This window comes from Sorex araneus, chromosome X (genome assembly GCF_027595985.1).
Source record: "Sorex araneus isolate mSorAra2 chromosome X, mSorAra2.pri, whole genome shotgun sequence".
Lineage (NCBI taxonomy): Eukaryota > Metazoa > Chordata > Mammalia > Eulipotyphla > Soricidae > Sorex > Sorex araneus.
The window spans coordinates 261,422,014-261,440,947 of record NC_073313.1 but is presented as its reverse complement, the minus strand read 5'-3'; the positions used below and the strand labels follow the sequence as shown (position 1 = coordinate 261,440,947).

The following is an 18,934-nucleotide window of genomic DNA, read 5'->3' as shown; positions in this document are numbered from 1 at the left end:
AATCTGATTTATGAGTCAAGAGGTTGAACAGAAAGTGCACAAACTTTTGTGAATTAAGACACAGGGACCCAATGTGGCTCCCCTCTTTCACAAAAGGGAATTAAACTTTTACTTTTTTGGAACCAACCCACAAGTCTTCTAAAGATTATTTAGATTGCTCTAAACCTTCCAAGTTTGAAAAGTTAAAAAAACCTTTGAAGTTTTTTCACTAAAAAAAAAAATCCCAGTTTTCCATAAACACTCTCTCCAATCTTTACTTCCTTCTGTTGTTTCTTTATGAATAAATAGTTTTTGTTGCTGAATATATGGTTGCTTTTGAAGTCATTAGAATTACACAGGAAATAGAGGAACGACTGAAAAGCTTGACTGGTGCTTTCTAAGCAGTCACTCTACACATGATATGTACTGGAAGATGGAGGGGGACCATCTGCTGTGAATGGTGTGACAGGGAGTCAGGGCACCCACTCCCCGGGGCTATCAGAGTTCCTTCTGCCTGTGGCCCTGGGGTCTGAGCCCGAGAGGCTTTCCTTTCTCCAGTCCTGGGTGACACACGCTGGCCGGACACAAGAGCTGTCTCCTGAAGAGAAGGTTGGCTGAGATCATGGAGCATCAGTTCAGAGGAGACACATAGGGCTGCATGCGTCTTCCTGGGGAGCACATGACTGTGGACGGCACCCCCTTCCACGTGTCCTAAGCACCTCAGTGGCATTGACGGGACACTGGACTGAGGAAAACACACAAGTCATCTCCTGCATCCACCGACACTCCCCAGCAGGAGAGTAATGAATATGTATGAGATTCTCCCAGGACACTGGAGCCAAGAGCAACAAGGAAATGGTCTCGTGCCTTCCTGCCTCTGACCTCACAGTCGGTATATAAGGGCTTCTCCCAGCAGAAGGACATCGTCCTCCCTCACCTCCTGAACCAACCTCCTCACTTCTCCTGACTCCTCTCAACTGACACCATGGGGTGCTGTGGCTGTGGTGGTGGCTGTGGTGGCTGCGGTGGTTGCGGCGGCTGCGGCGGCTGCGGTGGCTGTGGTGGCTGTGGCTGCGGTGGCTGTGGTGGCTGCGGTGGCTGTGGCTGTGGTGGCTGTGGTGGCTGTGGCTGTGGTGGCTGTGGTGGCTGTGGCTGTGGCGGCTGTGGCAGCTGCACCGTCTGCAGATGCTACCGCGTGGGCTGCTGCTCCGGCTGCTGCCCCTGCTGCTGTGGCTGCTGTGGGGGCTGCTGCAGCCAACCCGTGGTCTGCTGCTACCGCCGCACCTGCTGCTGCCAGCCGTGTTGCTGCTGCTGTGGTGGCTGCGGCTGTGGCTGCGGCTGCGGGAAGGGCTGCGGCTGCGGCAAGGGCTGCTGCCAGCAGAAGTGCTGCTGCCAGAAGCAATGCTGCTGCTAGGCGCCCGGCTCAGGCACTGCTGCATGGTGGATACCAGTCTCTGGGCAGGGTCTGCAGGAACTGTCCTGCTGGTAAGACTCTGTGTCTGTGTGTATCTCTGCCTGTCATGTCTGATGATCCCATCATGGGGTGACATGGAGCCAGTTCTCAGGCTACAGATATGCGGCCTCACTGCCTCATCCCAGAGATCCTGCCTTCAACTGGGAAACACCAGCATGTACCTTGCCCATGCCCCACAAAAGTATGTGCCAAGCAAATTCATCAATTTTAAAGCTCTGCCTTCTTCCAATTTGCTGATGAAATGCAGTGTTAATTCCATTTCTTCCTCCTGCAGCTTCGCTAGTCTCTATTTCTGCTGCTAAAATCTGATTCTGTAAACCTAAGATGCACTGTTTCTAATAAATACAACTAATTGGATTCAAAGGCTCATCGATGTATCTTCTCCTTTTACAAGAAGCGAGTCACAAGTATCTAAGCAGAATAGCAATTAGACATTCATTTCTAAAAATCTTGGGGAGGTACACATTATCTGGCACTTAGGGATACTTCTGGTTGTGCAGGGGTAACATGTGTTGCTGGGGATTAAATCCAGGGCTTTTGCATATTAAGCATGTGCTCTGGCCCTTTCGTACTCTCTCCCTCCTTCCTGCAACTAACCCTTTAAAGAAAAGACAGTTCATGTTGATTTAGATAGATTTAGAATTAATAATGAATTAATTCCCTCTAGGAAACATTTGAGGTCTTTGACTACTATTAGTTATAAAAAGGTCCCAGGGAACATCATTTAATGGATTGATTTCATCTTTTTCTAATCCTAATTTAGGTCTTCTAAAATGTTTTGTTGTCAGTGACTTTATCCACATGATACATATTACTAAAAACAACGTATGTCTATTTAGGTCTTAAATATTCTAGTTTGTTTCTAAAACCTATTTGCCTCATGATAATATTCATTATCTCATCAGCACAGTCTCTTTCAGTAGAATCTCATCACAAATATCAGTATGGTAAAAAAAGCACTCAGTCCATTAGTAAGAGCTGTGAGATACAGAAAAACTTTGCTTGCTCGGCTATACTCAGTCAGACATAAACACACTGTCATCAATAAGATGAAGAGACCAGAGAAATATTCCCAAACCTCACATCTCCTGTATAGGTGGGGCCACACTCTGTGGGACATGGAAAGACCCGCTTCCAAGTACAGTGGCTGTCGTAATGAGCTGTCCTTAGGGTTTGCTGCCTAAATCAGCTCCCTGCTGAGACTGAACTGCAGACATGGCAGAAGATCCATCCTGCATGGGATTCCTAGTACCTCCCTGCCCTTCTTCCTGCCCCAGGACACAGAGTCAGCAGCCTCACCCCCCCCCCCCCACTCCCTGCTGTCATCACGCAAAGTGGATGAGTGTGTTCATGAAGCCCATTGCAGAAGGGATTGGAGCAGGGCCAGGAGAAGCGGCCCCCCGACACCCACATCCAGGACACTTCCAAGGAAACTCTGGTATCTGGTTGTGTTTGTGTAGGAGGGTTGGGGGGAGGCAGTTCCCATGAAGGACTCAAGAAAGATGAGTACTTCCTGCCAGGCCTGGGCCTGTATGCAGATGCCTCTAGAAGGTCAAGGTGAGGTGATAGTCCCTGCCGAAGAATTATCACAGGGCCTACTTGCCAGCTGTCACATTCACATGGCATCAAAGGAAGTTGAGGTCACAGAAGAGAAGAACTTGTTTCAGGAAATAGGGGGAGACCCCTAACTGTGAAACTGTGCTACTGGGTTGATGTCATGTCTTTATCTGGTGCACAATTGGTGGAGGTAGGGGAAGTCCGATGTAAGAGAGGTGTCCTTCTTTCTAAGGTAACAAAGAAATGACCAAAACTGACAAACAAGCATCAGAAAACTAATGGTACAGGTATTCGTGAAGACCTATAATGTGGTCCTGTTCTGGGCATGGTTCTAGGAGTGACAGACTTCAATGAAAGAAATACAAAATTCAAATCTTCCTGAAACAACTCTCCGTAAGGAGTCTGGACATTTAAACAATATATATCATCAGTTTCTCAAGAACTAGTCCATTTCTCAGAAACCAATGATATGTATTGTCTACAAAATATTGTCTGCTTTGTAGGGAAGCCTTTTGCAATACATATCACAGTTCAATGTTACCTGGGGACAGGATGTTTCTGGCAAATGTGCGGTGAAGGTGTGACCCTATTTATAGAAAACATGTTTGTTCTGATCACCCTGTGTACGTGACCAGTTGCACTCTCCCACCACCCTCCTCAACCTATAGAAATCCCTGTTGTCTCCCAATAAAGTGGATCTGCTTTACAGGACCCCCACCGTGCCCATGTGCTTATTTCTCTTTCCTTGGAGGAGGCAGTGGCAAGATTTGCTCTTTTCCTCGGACCCCTCCCCTCGGAGGGAAGCTTGGCCCTGTCCTCAGAACTCGGAGTGGCGGCCCCTTGCTGGACGAGGGAACGTGCTGGACAGAGGCCAGGAGGAGACCCCAACACTCCCCTGTAACCACTGGGCCCAGTGGAGAGCGCTTCAGTAGTCACCAACAGCTTCCTTATTTTTTTTCTCTGTCTTCCATCTCTGCAGTTCCCAGAGAGCTACCTGCATCCCTCCAACCATATATAATATGATTGGAAGCTATCCCTTCTTATAGTTAGCTGCTGCAGTTTCCCCAGGTCAGCTGTGACACCTGGATCTGATACCTGCATCCAAATACCTGGATCCTTTCTTTTTCCAGCACAGAGCTTTCCTGGGATTCTCATTATCCTTGAGTGAGAACACTGCCAAATGCAACAACGGTGACAGATCCTTTCTACAGGCAGCTCTCAAATGGCCTTTTTCCTTCTCTCGACTGGTCTTCATTTACTTCATTTAATTTTGTCCTTCGGTGTGTACAAATGTTTCTATTGTGCTCCAACAGATATAAATAAGAACACTCATAGCAATATTATAGAAATAACAAAAACCTGAAACAGGTTTCCTGTCATCTGGGGACACGAATTATCATCTGGAGAAATGAACTGTAGAGTCAGAGAAATAGTACCAGGGATATAAGGATCAAGAAATTTCCTTGAGTTTAGAGCCAGGAGTAAGCCCTGAGCACCACTGAATGGTGGTGCTCAAAACCAAGCAGCCAAACAAACAAACAAACAAAAAGGAATTGCCACATAACCACAGGATGAATGAGTATGGATAAAAGAAGATCATGTCTAAGAGAAGCAAAGCAATGGAAAGCATGGGTTAGAAGGCAAGGTCTACCTGCAGGGGAGGGTGCAGAAGAAAGGTATGGTGTAGGTAAGCGTGTAGTTAGATTCCATTGTCTCAGTCCTTGACAACAGCATTAGAAAACAATGGACTAACAATACCCTTAGAGTGCATTTGGTCCAAAGTGATTATGGTCCAGTTTTGTATCCCTAAAGTCTTAAAGGCATTAATTACTTTAATATATGATGTCTTGCAGCAAAAATAGAGCAGATTATAATAGATTAGTAAATTAGGGACAATGCTTGGCATTTTCACTTTGAAGAGTAGAGCTTCAGAAGAAGGTGATATCTGAGCATGGGATAGAGTCAGACAGGCAGACAGACAGACAGAGAAATACTGTCCCATTGACAGGGACATGGACAATGAGTGGGCAGACCACCAAAGTCCCTAAATAGGACTCTGGGAGGAGGGGGTTCAGGAGATGGTGGGACATTACATCTATGGGTGTCATAGATTACGCTAAACTTCATCTTCGTCTTTGGTGAAGAGTAGAGCTGACTTCCTGAGGAGGACTGGGTTAGAAATGAGATTATGTGTTACATTATAGAGGGATTTCTCTAAATGTTCACAAATCTGGGAGTTTTATGACTGATTTCATGTGGGAAGATTGTTTGCTAGTAAAAATGTAATAGTATCTATGTATGGGAAGCAGAAGTAACATATAAACATCTGTCCAAAAGAAAAATATTTCTATTGTTATCTACTTACACTGTTGGGAAATGGATCATGTGAATTTGAAACACCAAGAAGTGAGAACGACTATCTTTACCAGCTATGTACATTACTAGTCACAAGTGATGTAGTATTAAATCTTGCATCCACCAGATAAGGGAGTCTTCATATGATGGGAAAGCACTATAGAAAACTGATTTTTAAAAAAGATCACTAGGAAAGAGCACCTTTCCCTTTTAAATACTTATATTCATTCTTACACATGCTTCTATGCATCCTTATAGAAGAATATTGAATTAATAAGCATGCAGAAGTTCATTAAGTACAGAAGTCCATACAATTAAGTTGAAGGTCAATAAAATATTTCTGGGTTAACGAAGCTCTTAAAAGATACTATCACCATCTCGTTCAAAGTGTAACATTAGCTAAGAAAACTACTGTGTCCAAGAATCCATTTGCTTTCATCTTTTTAATTTGCTTTTGTTTTGAGGCCACAGCTAGCAGTGTTCCGGTATGCACCGGCGTCATTCCTGCATGTGCTCAGGGAACTATAGGCATTGCCAGGTATCAGACTGGTATTGGCTGCATTCAAGGCAAACGCCTTAACCTCTGTACTCTCTCTGACCCAAATTACTTTAAATTTCTTCCTTCCTTCCTTCCTTCCTTCCTTCCTTCCTTCCTTCCTTCCTTCCTTCCTTCCTTCCTTCCTTCCTTCCTTCCTCCTTCCTTCCTTCTTTCCTCCATCCTTCCTCCTTCCTTCCTTCCTTCCTTCCTCCATCCTTCCTCCTTCCTTCCTTCCTTCTTTCCTCCTTCCTTTCTTCCTTCCTCCTTCCTTCCTTCCTTCCTTCCTTTTCTTTCCTTCTTCCTTTCCTTCATTCCTTCCTTCATTTCTTTTCTTTCCTTGTTTCCTTCTTTCTTTCTTTTATTCCTTCCTTCCTTTCTTTTCTTCCCTTCTTTCCATCCTTCCTCCCTTACTCCCTTCCTCCCATCCTCCTTTCCTTCCTTCTTTCCTTCCTTCCTTCCTTCCTTCCTTCCTTCCTTCCTTCCTTCCTTCCTTCCTTCCTTCCTTCCTTCCTTCCTTCTTTCCTTCCTTCCTTCCTCTCTTCCTCCCTTCCTTCCTTTCTTCCTTCCTTCCTCCCTTCTTTCCTTCCTTTCTCCCTTCCTCCCTCCCTCCAGCCCGCCTTCCCTTCCTCCTTTCTCTTTCTTTCTTTCTTTCTTTCTTTCTTTCTTTCTTTCTTTCTTTCTTTCTTTCTTTCTTTCTTTCTTTCTTTCTTTCTTTCTTTCTTTCTTTCTTTCTTTCTTTCCTTATTTTTTCTTTCTTTCTTTCCACTGTTCCTGGGTGGGTGGTCACTGGCCTGCCCACCGTGACCCTTGAGGCCAATCACTATCCCCCCAGTAGCTGGCCAATAGTGATAGATGAATGAAGGAAGGAGTGTGGGCCACCAGGCTGGTTGGTAATCAGTGGCAATTTATTCTAGTCTCACAGTGTTAGAGGGAAATTGTGAAGGGTTGAGGGTAGCAATTACACATAAGAGTAGTTGAACATTATCATAAACAATGAATAAATGTAAAGACCTTCCTTCAGGGGAAGTTCTACGAGATATGCAAGGAAAAGATCTCATCTTAAGTGTTCAGAACTCTAGATTCCTGTTAGTAAATCCGCCTAAGAACAGAATTCCATCTAAGGAGGTATTGCTTTCCCCTATCTTTAGCCAATACCCATTTAGACAGCCATCTTAAATTTACTTCTTAATAATATTTCTAGTCATTTTGTGTGGACACAGTAAGAGATATATTAAGTTTCAAAGGTGGCTTTTCCTGGGGACATCTCGCTGTATATCACAGACTATCTCAGGTGAGATTAGTCTTTCCTACCCCCAGCAGGGTCCTTATTCAGTTACTTCATGACAGAGTTTGGGTCATGATAGAGTCTGTTCCGGTGACCATGCAATTAATTTATTTTATACTTCTTATGGGACTTAGCCTATCCCTTTTCAATGCCAGTAGTTTTGGCTTCCCCAGGTCCATCCAAGTCTTTCACAGGGACTCTCCTTTTGGGGGTGTTAGAAGGTAAGAGCAGCTGTGGCTTAAGTCAAGTAAATATGATAGATGCCCAGGAGTAAATATTATTTGGAGTGAATTAACTTCCGAGTTACAGAAGCATAGCATAAACTGTCTTCCTGTGTCTATACAAAAAAGACATTGCTTTAAAATAAACTATGCAAAGGACATAAAAGAAAGAGAAAAAATCAATATTTCACTTATTTCCACAAAATCCAAAGCCCTCAGAAAAATTTGAATTTACAAGTCACAGGGTCTGATTTGGGGATAAAACTGATTAACAGATGGGGGAAAAGAGCACAAAGGAAAGAACAAAGAAAAACACGGAGGATTGGAAGTACTGATGGAATTGGTTGTGCTTCGGAGAATTGTCATAGGAGGTACTCAATAAGCCTAAACTCCCTAGTGGGGGTAGAAAGGACAAACCAATGCAATCCAACACTTATTATCTATCTTTCTTTCTTTTTCTTTTTTCTTTCCTTTTCTTTCTTCTTTCCTTTCTTTATTTCTTTTTTCTTTGTTGAAATTTTTTGGCCACAACTGGCAGTGCCCAGGACTTAACTCCTGGCTCTGTGCTCAGAGATTATTCCTAGTGGGGCTCAGGAGACCATATGTAGTGCCAAGGATCAAAGGCAGGCCTGTTGTGTGCAAGACAAGTGCCCTGCCTGCTATACTATTGCTCTGGTCCAAACTGTTTTCATTTTCTAGTAGATCTATCACCATATCATATTTTAATCCCTTTTAAGGTCTCCATGAGCACACAATGAACAAAAAATAAAGTCTTCTAGAATTAGTATACCTGTACAAGGCTCTACACATCCCCTAAATTGAATTCACATTCTTCTCTAGCATACATGAAACATTCTCTAGAACATGGAATATTCTCCATATTAGACCACATATTGAGAGATCCATACCTTCATAAAAATAGAAATTCTTTTTCCCCATTACAAAGATATAGAGATATAAATTAACCATAGCACTGTAGCACTGTAGCACTGTCATCCCATGGTTCATCGATTTGCTTGAGCAGGCACGAGTTAGTGTCTCCATTGTGAGACTTGTTGTTGCTGATTTTGGCATATCAAATATGCTATGGGTGGCTTGCCAGGCTCTGCCATGCGGGCAGGATACTCTCGGTAGCTTGCCAGGGTCTCTGAGAGGGATGGAGGAATTGAACCCAGATCAGCCACATGCAAGGCAAATGCCCTACCCGCTGTGCTATTGTTCCAATCCTTAGTAATAATATACATTAATTTCATTTTGTTTTATACATTTTGTAGACTATATAATTAAACAGTTTACATCTAGAGTTTCTTTACTTTTTTTTTAATGGGGGTGTGTATTCCTGCAATGACGAGGAACTAAAACTAAAAATACCAGAGCAATTTGCTTAACTGGATTCAGTTTCTGTGTTGGAAGAATAGCAAATTCTCCCCAAGTGTACCCAACAATTATCACAGTGTATAAAGGTAGGATATGAATTGGATAGAGATATAAATTTTGATATCACACATAAATAATTTCTATGAGCTTCCCCAAAGGGAAAGTGGTGTTTTGTTCTGAAAATAAGGTATCAATGAGCAAGATGGGTAAGGTCAGGCAAGGTGAGCACTGGGCTGACAGTGCTCAAGATAACAGAGAGGAAGGCTGTCAGGTTAGTCATTAGATGCTAATAACCGTCACCTACTCAAAAGTTTGTAGTAAGGCATATTTGCTAAGCTTGTTGAATACTTATGCTTCTTTGATAGAATGTGTGTCTGATGATAAACCAAGATTGAGCATCATAACAATAAAAACATAGAAAGTTCAAATGTTTGGAAACTAAACAACAGTTGAACTACTGAGTCAAAGATGAGTCAAAGAAGAAAATTTAAAAATACCTAACGTAATGAGATACACAAGATATCAAAACTTATGGGACACAGCATAAGTATATGAAAAAGGGAGTTCAAAGAGGAAAAAAAGCTCAAATAAATATCTCAACCTCACACCTAGATAAACAAGTAAAAGATCAACAAATTAAACCTGTAGCATGTAGAAAGAAGGAAATAATAAAAAATCAGAGGAGAAATCAATGACACAGAAATAAAAATATAAAACAATGCAAAAAAATACAAAAATCAAACCAAAAGCTCTTCCTCAAAATTAAATGCATTTCTTAAATGTGACAATTAGCAGTACAAGATTCTAGTTTCATTCAAAGTTCAAGTGAAACAGGGGCTGGAGTGATAGCACAGCGTGTAGGGCGTTTGCCTTGCATGCAGCTGACCCAGGTTCGATTCCCAGCATCCCACATGGTCCCCTGAGCACCGCCAGGAGTAATTCCTGAGTGCTGAGCCAGGAATAATCCCTGTGCATCGCCGGGTGTGACCGAAAAAGCCAAAAAAAAAAAAAAAAAAGAATCAAAGTTCAAGTGAAACATCTTCTGTTATACCATCATCTTGATCCACAATTTGATGCTTACCTCTTCCCATCATATTCTTTCTTTTTTTGAAAAAAAATTCTACATTATCAAAACAGGAATAAAGATGGTCGTAGCATGAGTAACTATTAAAATTTAAATTAGAAATTAAGTTTTAAATATTTTAAATATATGATGCAGTACTTTAGTCCCATATATGTGTTTAGTCCCGTACAAACACATATACTTTGTATAAAAGATTTTCCTTTTCAAGTGTAATTAAAAAAGAAAAATAAAAGTTCTCTCATCATTTATCTTCCATTACACTTTAAAAATATTGAGGAAACCGAGGAAAGATGATCTTGAAGCCAGTCTTGCTCAGTAGAAGTCATAAAGACTCCAGGACAAGTAGAATTACTTGAGGGTCCCATATAGGTCAGCAAAAGTGTTGGGAAAAGGCTAATCTTCCACTACCTTTCAGTTTCATATGGAGGATCTCTGTCACTGTCATCCCGTTGCTCATCGATTTGCTCGAGTGGGCACCAGTAACGTCTCCATTGTGAGACTTGTTGCTGTTTTTGACATATCAAATACACCACCGGTAGCTTGCCAGGCTCTGCCGTGCGGGCGAGATACTCTCTGTAGCTTGCTGGGCTCTCCAAGAGGGGCGGAGGAATCCAACTCAGGTCGGCTGCATGCAAGGCGAACGTCCTACCCACTGTGCTATTGCTCCAGTCCGTATGGAGGATGGTAAACAAATTGACGGAAGAGATATTAGCAAGAAAAAAAATAAACCTTATGCAAGGAGACTTACACATCCACAGATAGAATGTATGGGATTATATTTCTAGTTCAGTTATATCTCTATCAGGGATAGCAAAGGGGCAATAGCAATTATTATGTTGTTGCTTGGGGGTCACACCTAGTAGTCAGAGCTTAGTCCTAGTTCTGAACTAAGGGATCCCTTACTCCTGGCAAGCTCAAAGTCCATATGGGATGCCAAGGATAGAACCTGGGTTCACTGCAAGCAAAGGAAGCACCCTACACACTGTACTATTGCTCTAATCCTACAATAATTATCAATAAAAATAAAGAACTACTACGTACAGAGGTAATAACAATAAAAGAGACAGAATATTTGAAGGAATGTGGGAAATCAGCTGGGGAGGTGAGGGAGGAAGGGAAAACAAACCAAGAATGGGTATGCCTGCACATAAAATGATTTATAGTAGAATACAAAAGGTTTGCAAATGTGCTCCCCAGAAAGAATAGAATAGCAGGAAAAGTAAAAGAATAGATGGCAAATATCTGCTGGCTGCTATTGTGTGTGTATCAGGCGAGTACAGAATAAAACTGTTTAGAGTCTCTTAGATGTAGGAGCAGCATGGGGAAAAAATAAAATAGAAAACTGCCACGAACTATACTTTGTTTTGGGGCTACTCCTAACTGTGCTCAGGGCTTACTCCTGGCTCTGCCAGCTCAGGGATTGAACCGAGCTGGCCACGTGCAAGGCAAGCACCCTACATGATGTACTATCATTCACCACCCCCAATCCCCTATAAACTTTATTTTTTTAATTTTATTTAAATACCATGACTTGCCCGGTGCGCCTTCCGCCCAGAGATGAACCAAGAGCCGCGGCACGAGAAGCAGAGCCTCCGCGCCTATTGACTGTGATCCTGAGGTCTCCTAACCCATTTTGGCACCAGAGCGGATGCTTGAGCCATGCATTTTGACTGTGAACTGAGCTACAACCTTGTGCAGCCCGGGGAGGGATTTTTTTCCCTCTCCACCCCATTTTTCTGAGCGAAAATGGCGGCAGCAGCCACGCGGTGAGAGCCACCCTCTAAGACCCCTCCACCAGGAGGTAGGACTTTCTTTAGTGACGTAGCCTGTAGGTGGTCCTGGGAGGGGGGGTGTTCCCGGCGCGCCTTCCGCCCAGAGATGAACCGAGAGCTGCGGCATGAGAAGCAGAGCCTCCGCGCCTATTGACTGTGATCCTGAGGTCTCCTAACCCATTTTGGCACCAGAGCGGATTCTTGCAGCCATCCATTTTGACTGTGAACTGAGCTAAAATATTAGAAACCCAAAACCACGCAGCCGCTATCGCGGCCACGCGGACTCAAAGTCTTCACTCTTACCAATGAAGAGAAATTATTAGATGATGCCTATTCGGCAGGCCTGATTGTTGGGGAAAATTTCCAATCAATAATTGTGAGTTCTGTATGGAAATATGAAATGTACTCAATATATATAGAGAATAATGGGAATATCATTAGCTACTTAGATGGGGGGTGGGGTGGGAGGGGGGTGTATTGGGGTTCTTGGTGGTGGAACGGGTGCACTGGTGAAGGGATGGTGGTTTAATCAGTATTTGACTGTGACTTAAACCTGAAAGCTTTGTATTTTTTTCTTGTTTTCACGGTGGTTCAATAAAATATTTCTTTAATGGGAAAGGATATTTACACAATACCCATCAGATAAGGGGTTGATATCAAGGGTATATAAAGCACTGGTTGAACTCTACAAGAAGAAAACATCCAACCCCATCAAAAAATGGGGTGAAGAAATGAACAGAAACTTTACCAAGGAAGAAATACGAATGGCCAAAAAGCACATGAAAAAGTGCTCTACATCACTAGTCGTCAGAGAGATGCAGATCAAAACAACCATGAGATACCACCTCACACCACAGAGACTAGCACACATCCAAAAGAACAAAAGCCACCGCTGTTGGAGAGGATGTGGGGAGAAAGGGACCCTTCTACACTGCTCGTGGGAATGCCGGCTAGTTCAGCCCTTTTGGAAAACAGTATGGACGATTCTCAAAAAACTAGAGGTTGAGCTCCCATTTGACCCAGCAATACCACTGCTGGGAATATATCCCAGAAAAGCCAAAAAGTATAGTCGAAGTGACATATGCACTTATATGTTCACCGCAGGACTGTTTACAATAGCCAGAATCTGGAAAAAACCCGAGTGCCCTAGAACAGATGACTGGTTGAAGAACCTCTGGTACATCTATACAATGGAGTACTATGCAGCTGTTAGAAAAAATGAGGTCATGACGTTTGCATATAAGTGGATCAACATGGAAAGTATCATGCTAAGTGAAATGAGTCAGAAAGAGAGAGACAGACATAGAAAGATTGCACTCATCTGTGGAATATAGAATAATAGACTATAAGACTAACACCCAAGAATAGTAGAAATAAGAACCAGGAGATTGTTTCCATGGCTTGGAGGCTGGTCTCTCATTCTGGGTAACTCAGGGAAGGGACCACCAAGTAAAATGTGGTTGGAGGTCATGTGTGGGAAGGGTGAGGCGGGCGGAATACAGACTAGAGACTGAACACAATGGCCACTCAACACCTCTATTGCAAACCACAACACCTAATCAGAGAGAGAGAACAAAAGGGAATTCCCTGCCATAGTGGCAGGGTGGGGTAGGGGGAGACGGGTCTGGGGAGGTGGGGAGGGATGTTGGGTTTACGGGTGGTGGAGAATGGGCACTGGTGAAGGGATGGGTTATTGAACTTTATATGGGGGAAGCATGAGCATAAAGATGTATGGATCTGTAACTGTACCCTCACGATGACTCTCTAATTAAAAATAAACTAATTATAAAAAAATAAAATATTTCTTTAAAAAAATAAATAAAAAAATAAAAATCTGATGATAAAAAAATAAAATAAAATAAAATACCAAAAATAAATAAATAAATAAATACCATGACTTACAAAATTATTCATAATACCGTTATTATGGGTGGTTTATTTTGCTTTTTTGGGTCACACCCGGCGATGCTCAGAGGTTACTCCTGACTCTGCACTCAGGAATTACCCCTGGCGGTGCTCAGGGGATCATATGGGATGCTGGGAATCGAACCTGGGTCGGCCGCATGCTAGGCAAACGCCCTACCCGCTGTGCTATTGTGCCAGCCCCCCTATTATAGGTTTTTGATGCTCCAACACCATTATCACCACTTAAGTGACCTCCTCTTCAACGTTGTCCTCACTTTTCTGACCACCGCCCCAATTTTTCCCCTTAGCAGGCACACAATAATTTGTTTTATATTGATTGTTACAACAAGTGGCTAGAGAAATTATCAAAATATTTCAGTAAAAGAAAAGTTTGAAAATTATTATATCTCACCGAGGGGTTATTGAGTATTTGTCTGAGGAATTCATAGATACGCCACTTCCCCCCGCTGAAAATTCTGGGGTGCCCTCAGGAGCGGGACAGGCCAAGTCCTTGCCCAGCTGAAGCCTTGGCAGCTGTACTCACACCCATCACTGCAGCCATGCCAAGGGCCCGTGGCCTAACCCCACAGTTTCACTAAGAATCTCTGCAGAGACACTAAACTGTGTGAACATCAGATACTCCTGGTATTGGGCTGAGAACTCTGAGGTCTTCTCAGGGTGGGGGTGGATAGCCTCCTCCCATTACCCCATACTTCCGAATGCCCTGACAACCATGCCCTCCTCCCCTACGTAGCCACCACTATATTGACTTACCCACCCACACTGCTCTTCAGATTCACGAACTAAATCTCTGAGGAGATGTGAGCCAAGCAGCTGAAATTCATGGACATGCTGGTCCCCCCAGAGGGAAACACTGGGGCATCCTTGGGAGGGGATGAACGAAGTCATCGTCCTGCCAAAGCCACATCGGTTGTACCCACACCCCACTTCTGTTGCCATGACAACTCCTACTGTGGAATTTCCACAGTACTGGAATTCTGGTAGGAGCACACCAATAAGATGAGAAAGGAGCATCCGAGCCCACTTAACTCCACACACAAAAGCAGTAATGCAGGAGGTGCAACTAGCGATGGACTTTAATTCTTAACAGTGTCTCCTGAGAGACTAGGTGAAATAACTCAGGCTCTATTCTTTTCCCTATGTAATGTCGCTGTGCTGACAAACTGTCCTTAATGTCTCTGTCAGCATACACAGTGTCTCATCGGTTGGAAACCCTGGTGAGGGTCGGGGAGTACATGGCGAGTCTGTTGATGCAGAGCATGCTGAAGCGGTGATGGCAGCTCTCTGTGTTCGTTGGTGATTCCAGGGTTCTTCAATATTTTCAAGGATGAAAATATTGAGCAATGAAGTTGCTCACACTCAGAGTTACAAAGTAGAAATGTTTATTGGGAAGTAGAAGAGAAAGGAAAAGGAACTCCCCGGTTGTGGAGGAACTTATATAGAACTAAGTTACCTCTGGCTCTTTTTTTTTTGGGGGGGGGGCTTTTAAAGGAAAACTGGGTCTTTGTGTCACAGGAGATGCAGGGAAATTAGAAATGCAGCATGGAGACAGTCAAAACCTGGGCTGCTCACAGCAACTGGCGAAGGTAAACTGAGGCTTTCTCTTTCATATGAGACCATTGATGGTCTCCCAGGAGACCCTACAGCATGGATGGCCTGTGTATGTTTGCTTGTGTCCCTGTGTGTCCCTGTGTGTTTGTCTCCTTAAGAGTTTATCTCATTCTCCATAAATGACCTCAGCTGGCGGTCAAATGTGCCAATCCAAATGGCATTATGCAGGGAAAAGGGTAGAAAAAAAAGAATTGTGCATTCAATGAAAGGGAAATTGTCAGGTTAACTTACTTATGCATGGATAACATACCTTGCAAACCATACACTGGAATGATAATGTCCCTCATCTTCAGTGACAGGTACAGAAGACTTGTTATTTCCTGCTTCTAGGGAGATGCACTATTTAACTTCAAATTTTAAATTGGGCACCAGAGAGATAGTACAGCATTTGCTACACATAGGTAAGACAGCAAAAGGCAGAATAGAAGAGCTCTCTCCAGTCTTTCTCCAGATACCAGGCACTTAACCAAGTATTCTCATAACAGAAAAAAATGATAAAAATCTCCTACAAAATCCTTTTCTGATTTCAATGGCTATTGTTGGCCCAAAGAACTGTCCTTAGTGTCTCTGTCAGCATACACAGTGTCTCATTGGTTGGAAACCCTGGTGAGGGTCGGGGAGTAAATGGAAGTAAATGGTCAAGAAGTAAATTGAGAGTTTTACAACACAACTGGGAGGCAGATTATTATGACTGTTGATGGGTCCAGGACAACTGCTCAGTATTGGACTATGCAAAGGACAGTCCCCAACACAGGAACTGTTAGCTCAATCTATCTGTAGGCCAAGGTTGACAGCTTCTCTGAAGAACTTTCCCATGTTTATATTTAAACCCTGAGACTCACCAAAAGAACATTCTTCCTCAGTTACTAAATAGAAATGCATTGGCATGTACAAAGGAGGTTCAACATGTTGACATGAATTACTTCATTATTTATTTATTTACTTTTTTTTTTTGCTTTTTGGGTCACAACAGTGATGCACAAGGGTTACTTCTGGCTCATGGACTCAGGAATTACTCCTGATTACTCCTGGCAGTGCTCGGGGTACCATATGGGATGCTGGGAATTGAACCTGGGTCTGCTGCATGCAAGGCAAATGCCCTACCCTCTGTGCTATCACCCCAGCCCCTTATTTTCTTATTTTGATTTGGGAGCCACACCAGTGATGCTCAGAAATTATTCATGGCTCTCACTCAGGGATCACTCATGGTGATGTTCAGAGGACCATATGGGATGCCGAGTATCAAACTCAGGTCAACCGCATGCAAGACAAGGGTTCTACCTGCTGTATTATCTCTCCAGCCCCTGTAAACCCAATTTAGAATAGAACTAAGCGTGTATGAAATGGCTGCTATAACACCTACATGAAATTGTCCAATACAATCCCTGTCAGTCATTATGTTCTCAATATTGATTAAGCAATCAGGCTGGTGGTGTAGCTCAGTGGTAAGCACAAGATTAAAATGTATGAAAGGTGGGATTGATCTCAGGAACTATTATATGTGCGTATGCAACTATATAAGGTATGCATGTGTGTCTATATGTAACTGAAAACAACACAGGATGGATACATCTTAATCTTATGCATCACTGGCTGCACAGCAAGCCTGGTTGTTTATATATGCATTTATTATATTTAGCATTTATATGCAAATATAAATATAAAATATATATAGTGCTAAATGTAAATCTTCCTCTGCTATCATGGTGGACTAGTAGTATTATTTTACATGATGATTTTCCTTTTAGACATCAATTGGTAAAAATTCATCACATCCAAATTGATATCCAATTGCAAATGGGTATAAGATTTTATTTATTTGCAGTTGAAATTGTATCAGAAAGTGCTTGAGCATTCTGAGCCACCAGACAACTTTAAAGTGATGGAGGGGGGCCAACTGCTGTGAATGGTGTGACAGGGAGTCAGGGCACCCACTCCCCGGGGCTATCAGAGTTCCTTCTGCCTGTGGCCCTGGGGTCTGAGCCCGAGAGGCTTTCCTTTCTCCAGTCCTGGGTGACACACGCTGGCCTGACACAGGAGCTGTCTCCTGAAAGCAGGTTGGTGAGATCACGGGGCATCAGTTCGGATGAGACACATGGGGCTTCCTGGGGAGCACATGACTGTGGACGGCACCCCCTTCCACATGTCCTAAGCACCTCAGTGGCATTGAGGGGACAGTGGACTGAGGAAAACACACAAGTCATCTCCTGCATCCACCGACACTCCCCAACAGGAGAGTAATGAATATGTATGAGATTCTCCCAGGACACTGGAGCCAAGAGCAACAAGGAAATGGTCTCGTGCCTTCCCGCCTCTGACCTCAGAGTGGGTATATAAGGGCCTCTCCCAGCAGAAGGACATCGTCCTCCCTCACCTCCTGAACCAACCTCCTCACCTCTCCTGACTCCTCTCGACTGACACCATGGGGTGCTGTGGCTGTGGTGGTGGCTGTGGTGGCTGCGGTGGTTGCGGCGGCTGCGGTGGCTGTGGCTGTGGTGGCTGTGGTGGCTGCGGTGGCTGTGGCTGTGGTGGCTGTGGCTGTGGTGGCTGCGGTGGCTGTGGCTGTGGTGGCTGTGGTGGCTGTGGTGGCTGTGGTGGCTGCGGTGGCTGTGGCTGTGGCGGCTGTGGCAGCTGCACCGTCTGCAGATGCTACCGCGTGGGCTGCTGCTCCGGCTGCTGCCCCTGCTGCTGTGGCTGCTGTGGGGGCTGCTGCAGCCAACCCGTGGTCTGCTGCTGCCGCCGCACCTGCTGCTGCCAGCCGTGTTGCTGCAGCTGTGGCTGTGGTGGCTGCGGCTGCGGCTGTGGCTGCGGCTGCGGGAAGGGCTGTGGCTGCGGCAAGGGCTGCTGCCAGCAGAAGTGCTGCTGCCAGAAGCAATGCTGCTGCTAGGCGCCCGGCTCAGGGCTGCTGCTGGGCAGCCACCGGCCTCTGCTCCAGGGTGGGACATCCCGGGGCCTGGCTCCAGCCTCACGACAAACTCTCCCCTCCAGCCCTCCTGCCCCATCGGCTGCACTTTCTCCCGCGTGTCCTGCACTGTGCTCTCTGTCCTCTGACTCTGCGCTGCCCGGGTTGTTCCTTCCCTTCACAGGGGCATCCTGCTGGCTTCAGCTTCTTCCCGAACCTTCTACTTAGCGAGCAGGAGGCATCTATTACACAGCATCCTTATGTTCTTGTCTGCATGTACTAATAAGTTACAGGATGGATATCAATTAATGGCATTAGGGAGTGGAAAACTAGCAACATCAAAAGCCCATTCCAATTTTATAAAGTCAAGATCACTAATTGTTCATTCAAAATAACTTTACACCATTTTCTCCTTTGAATTGGGCATTCATCAACTTCTTTCCATGCATATCTCTGTTTAAAGCATTTTTAATAAAATAAAGAAACCCTTCCTCATTTTATTGTGTCTCTGTTTTATTATGATGTATATCCTACCATGGGGAGCTTCCCAAGCCTGTTAGACCTACTCCACACTTTTCAGGGAAAAAAGTTACTCATTGCCCCCTGGAAAATGTCTTCTCTATGCGAACCAATGAGAGAACTTCCCAGATGCACCAGTGTCCAATCCACACCCCTGGATCATTACACTGTCCCCCATCACCAGTGCTGGGAAGACTGCACCCTGGAGTGAGGCAGCAGGGTTGATGAATGTCATGGAGTGGGGGTGCCTGTGTTCCCCTAAGGATGCTCTCGTCTCATGCGGTTGGTATCTGCAGTGAATCCTAACTGTGAGGGTGGCCAGCCTCCAGGTGCC

General features: G+C 44.3%; 1 protein-coding gene across 1 annotated transcript; it reads left to right on the top strand.

Annotated features, from left to right (window-relative positions):
• The first annotated feature begins 1,164 nt into the window (after positions 1-1,164).
• LOC129399878 (keratin-associated protein 5-1-like) lies at positions 1,165-18,066 on the top strand. Its single transcript, XM_055121277.1, has 2 exons — positions 1,165-1,464; positions 17,704-18,066. The coding sequence occupies exons 1-2, from the start codon at positions 1,165-1,167 to the stop codon at positions 18,064-18,066; spliced, it is 663 nt and encodes a 220-aa protein (XP_054977252.1).
• The last annotated feature ends 868 nt before the right edge of the window (positions 18,067-18,934 follow it).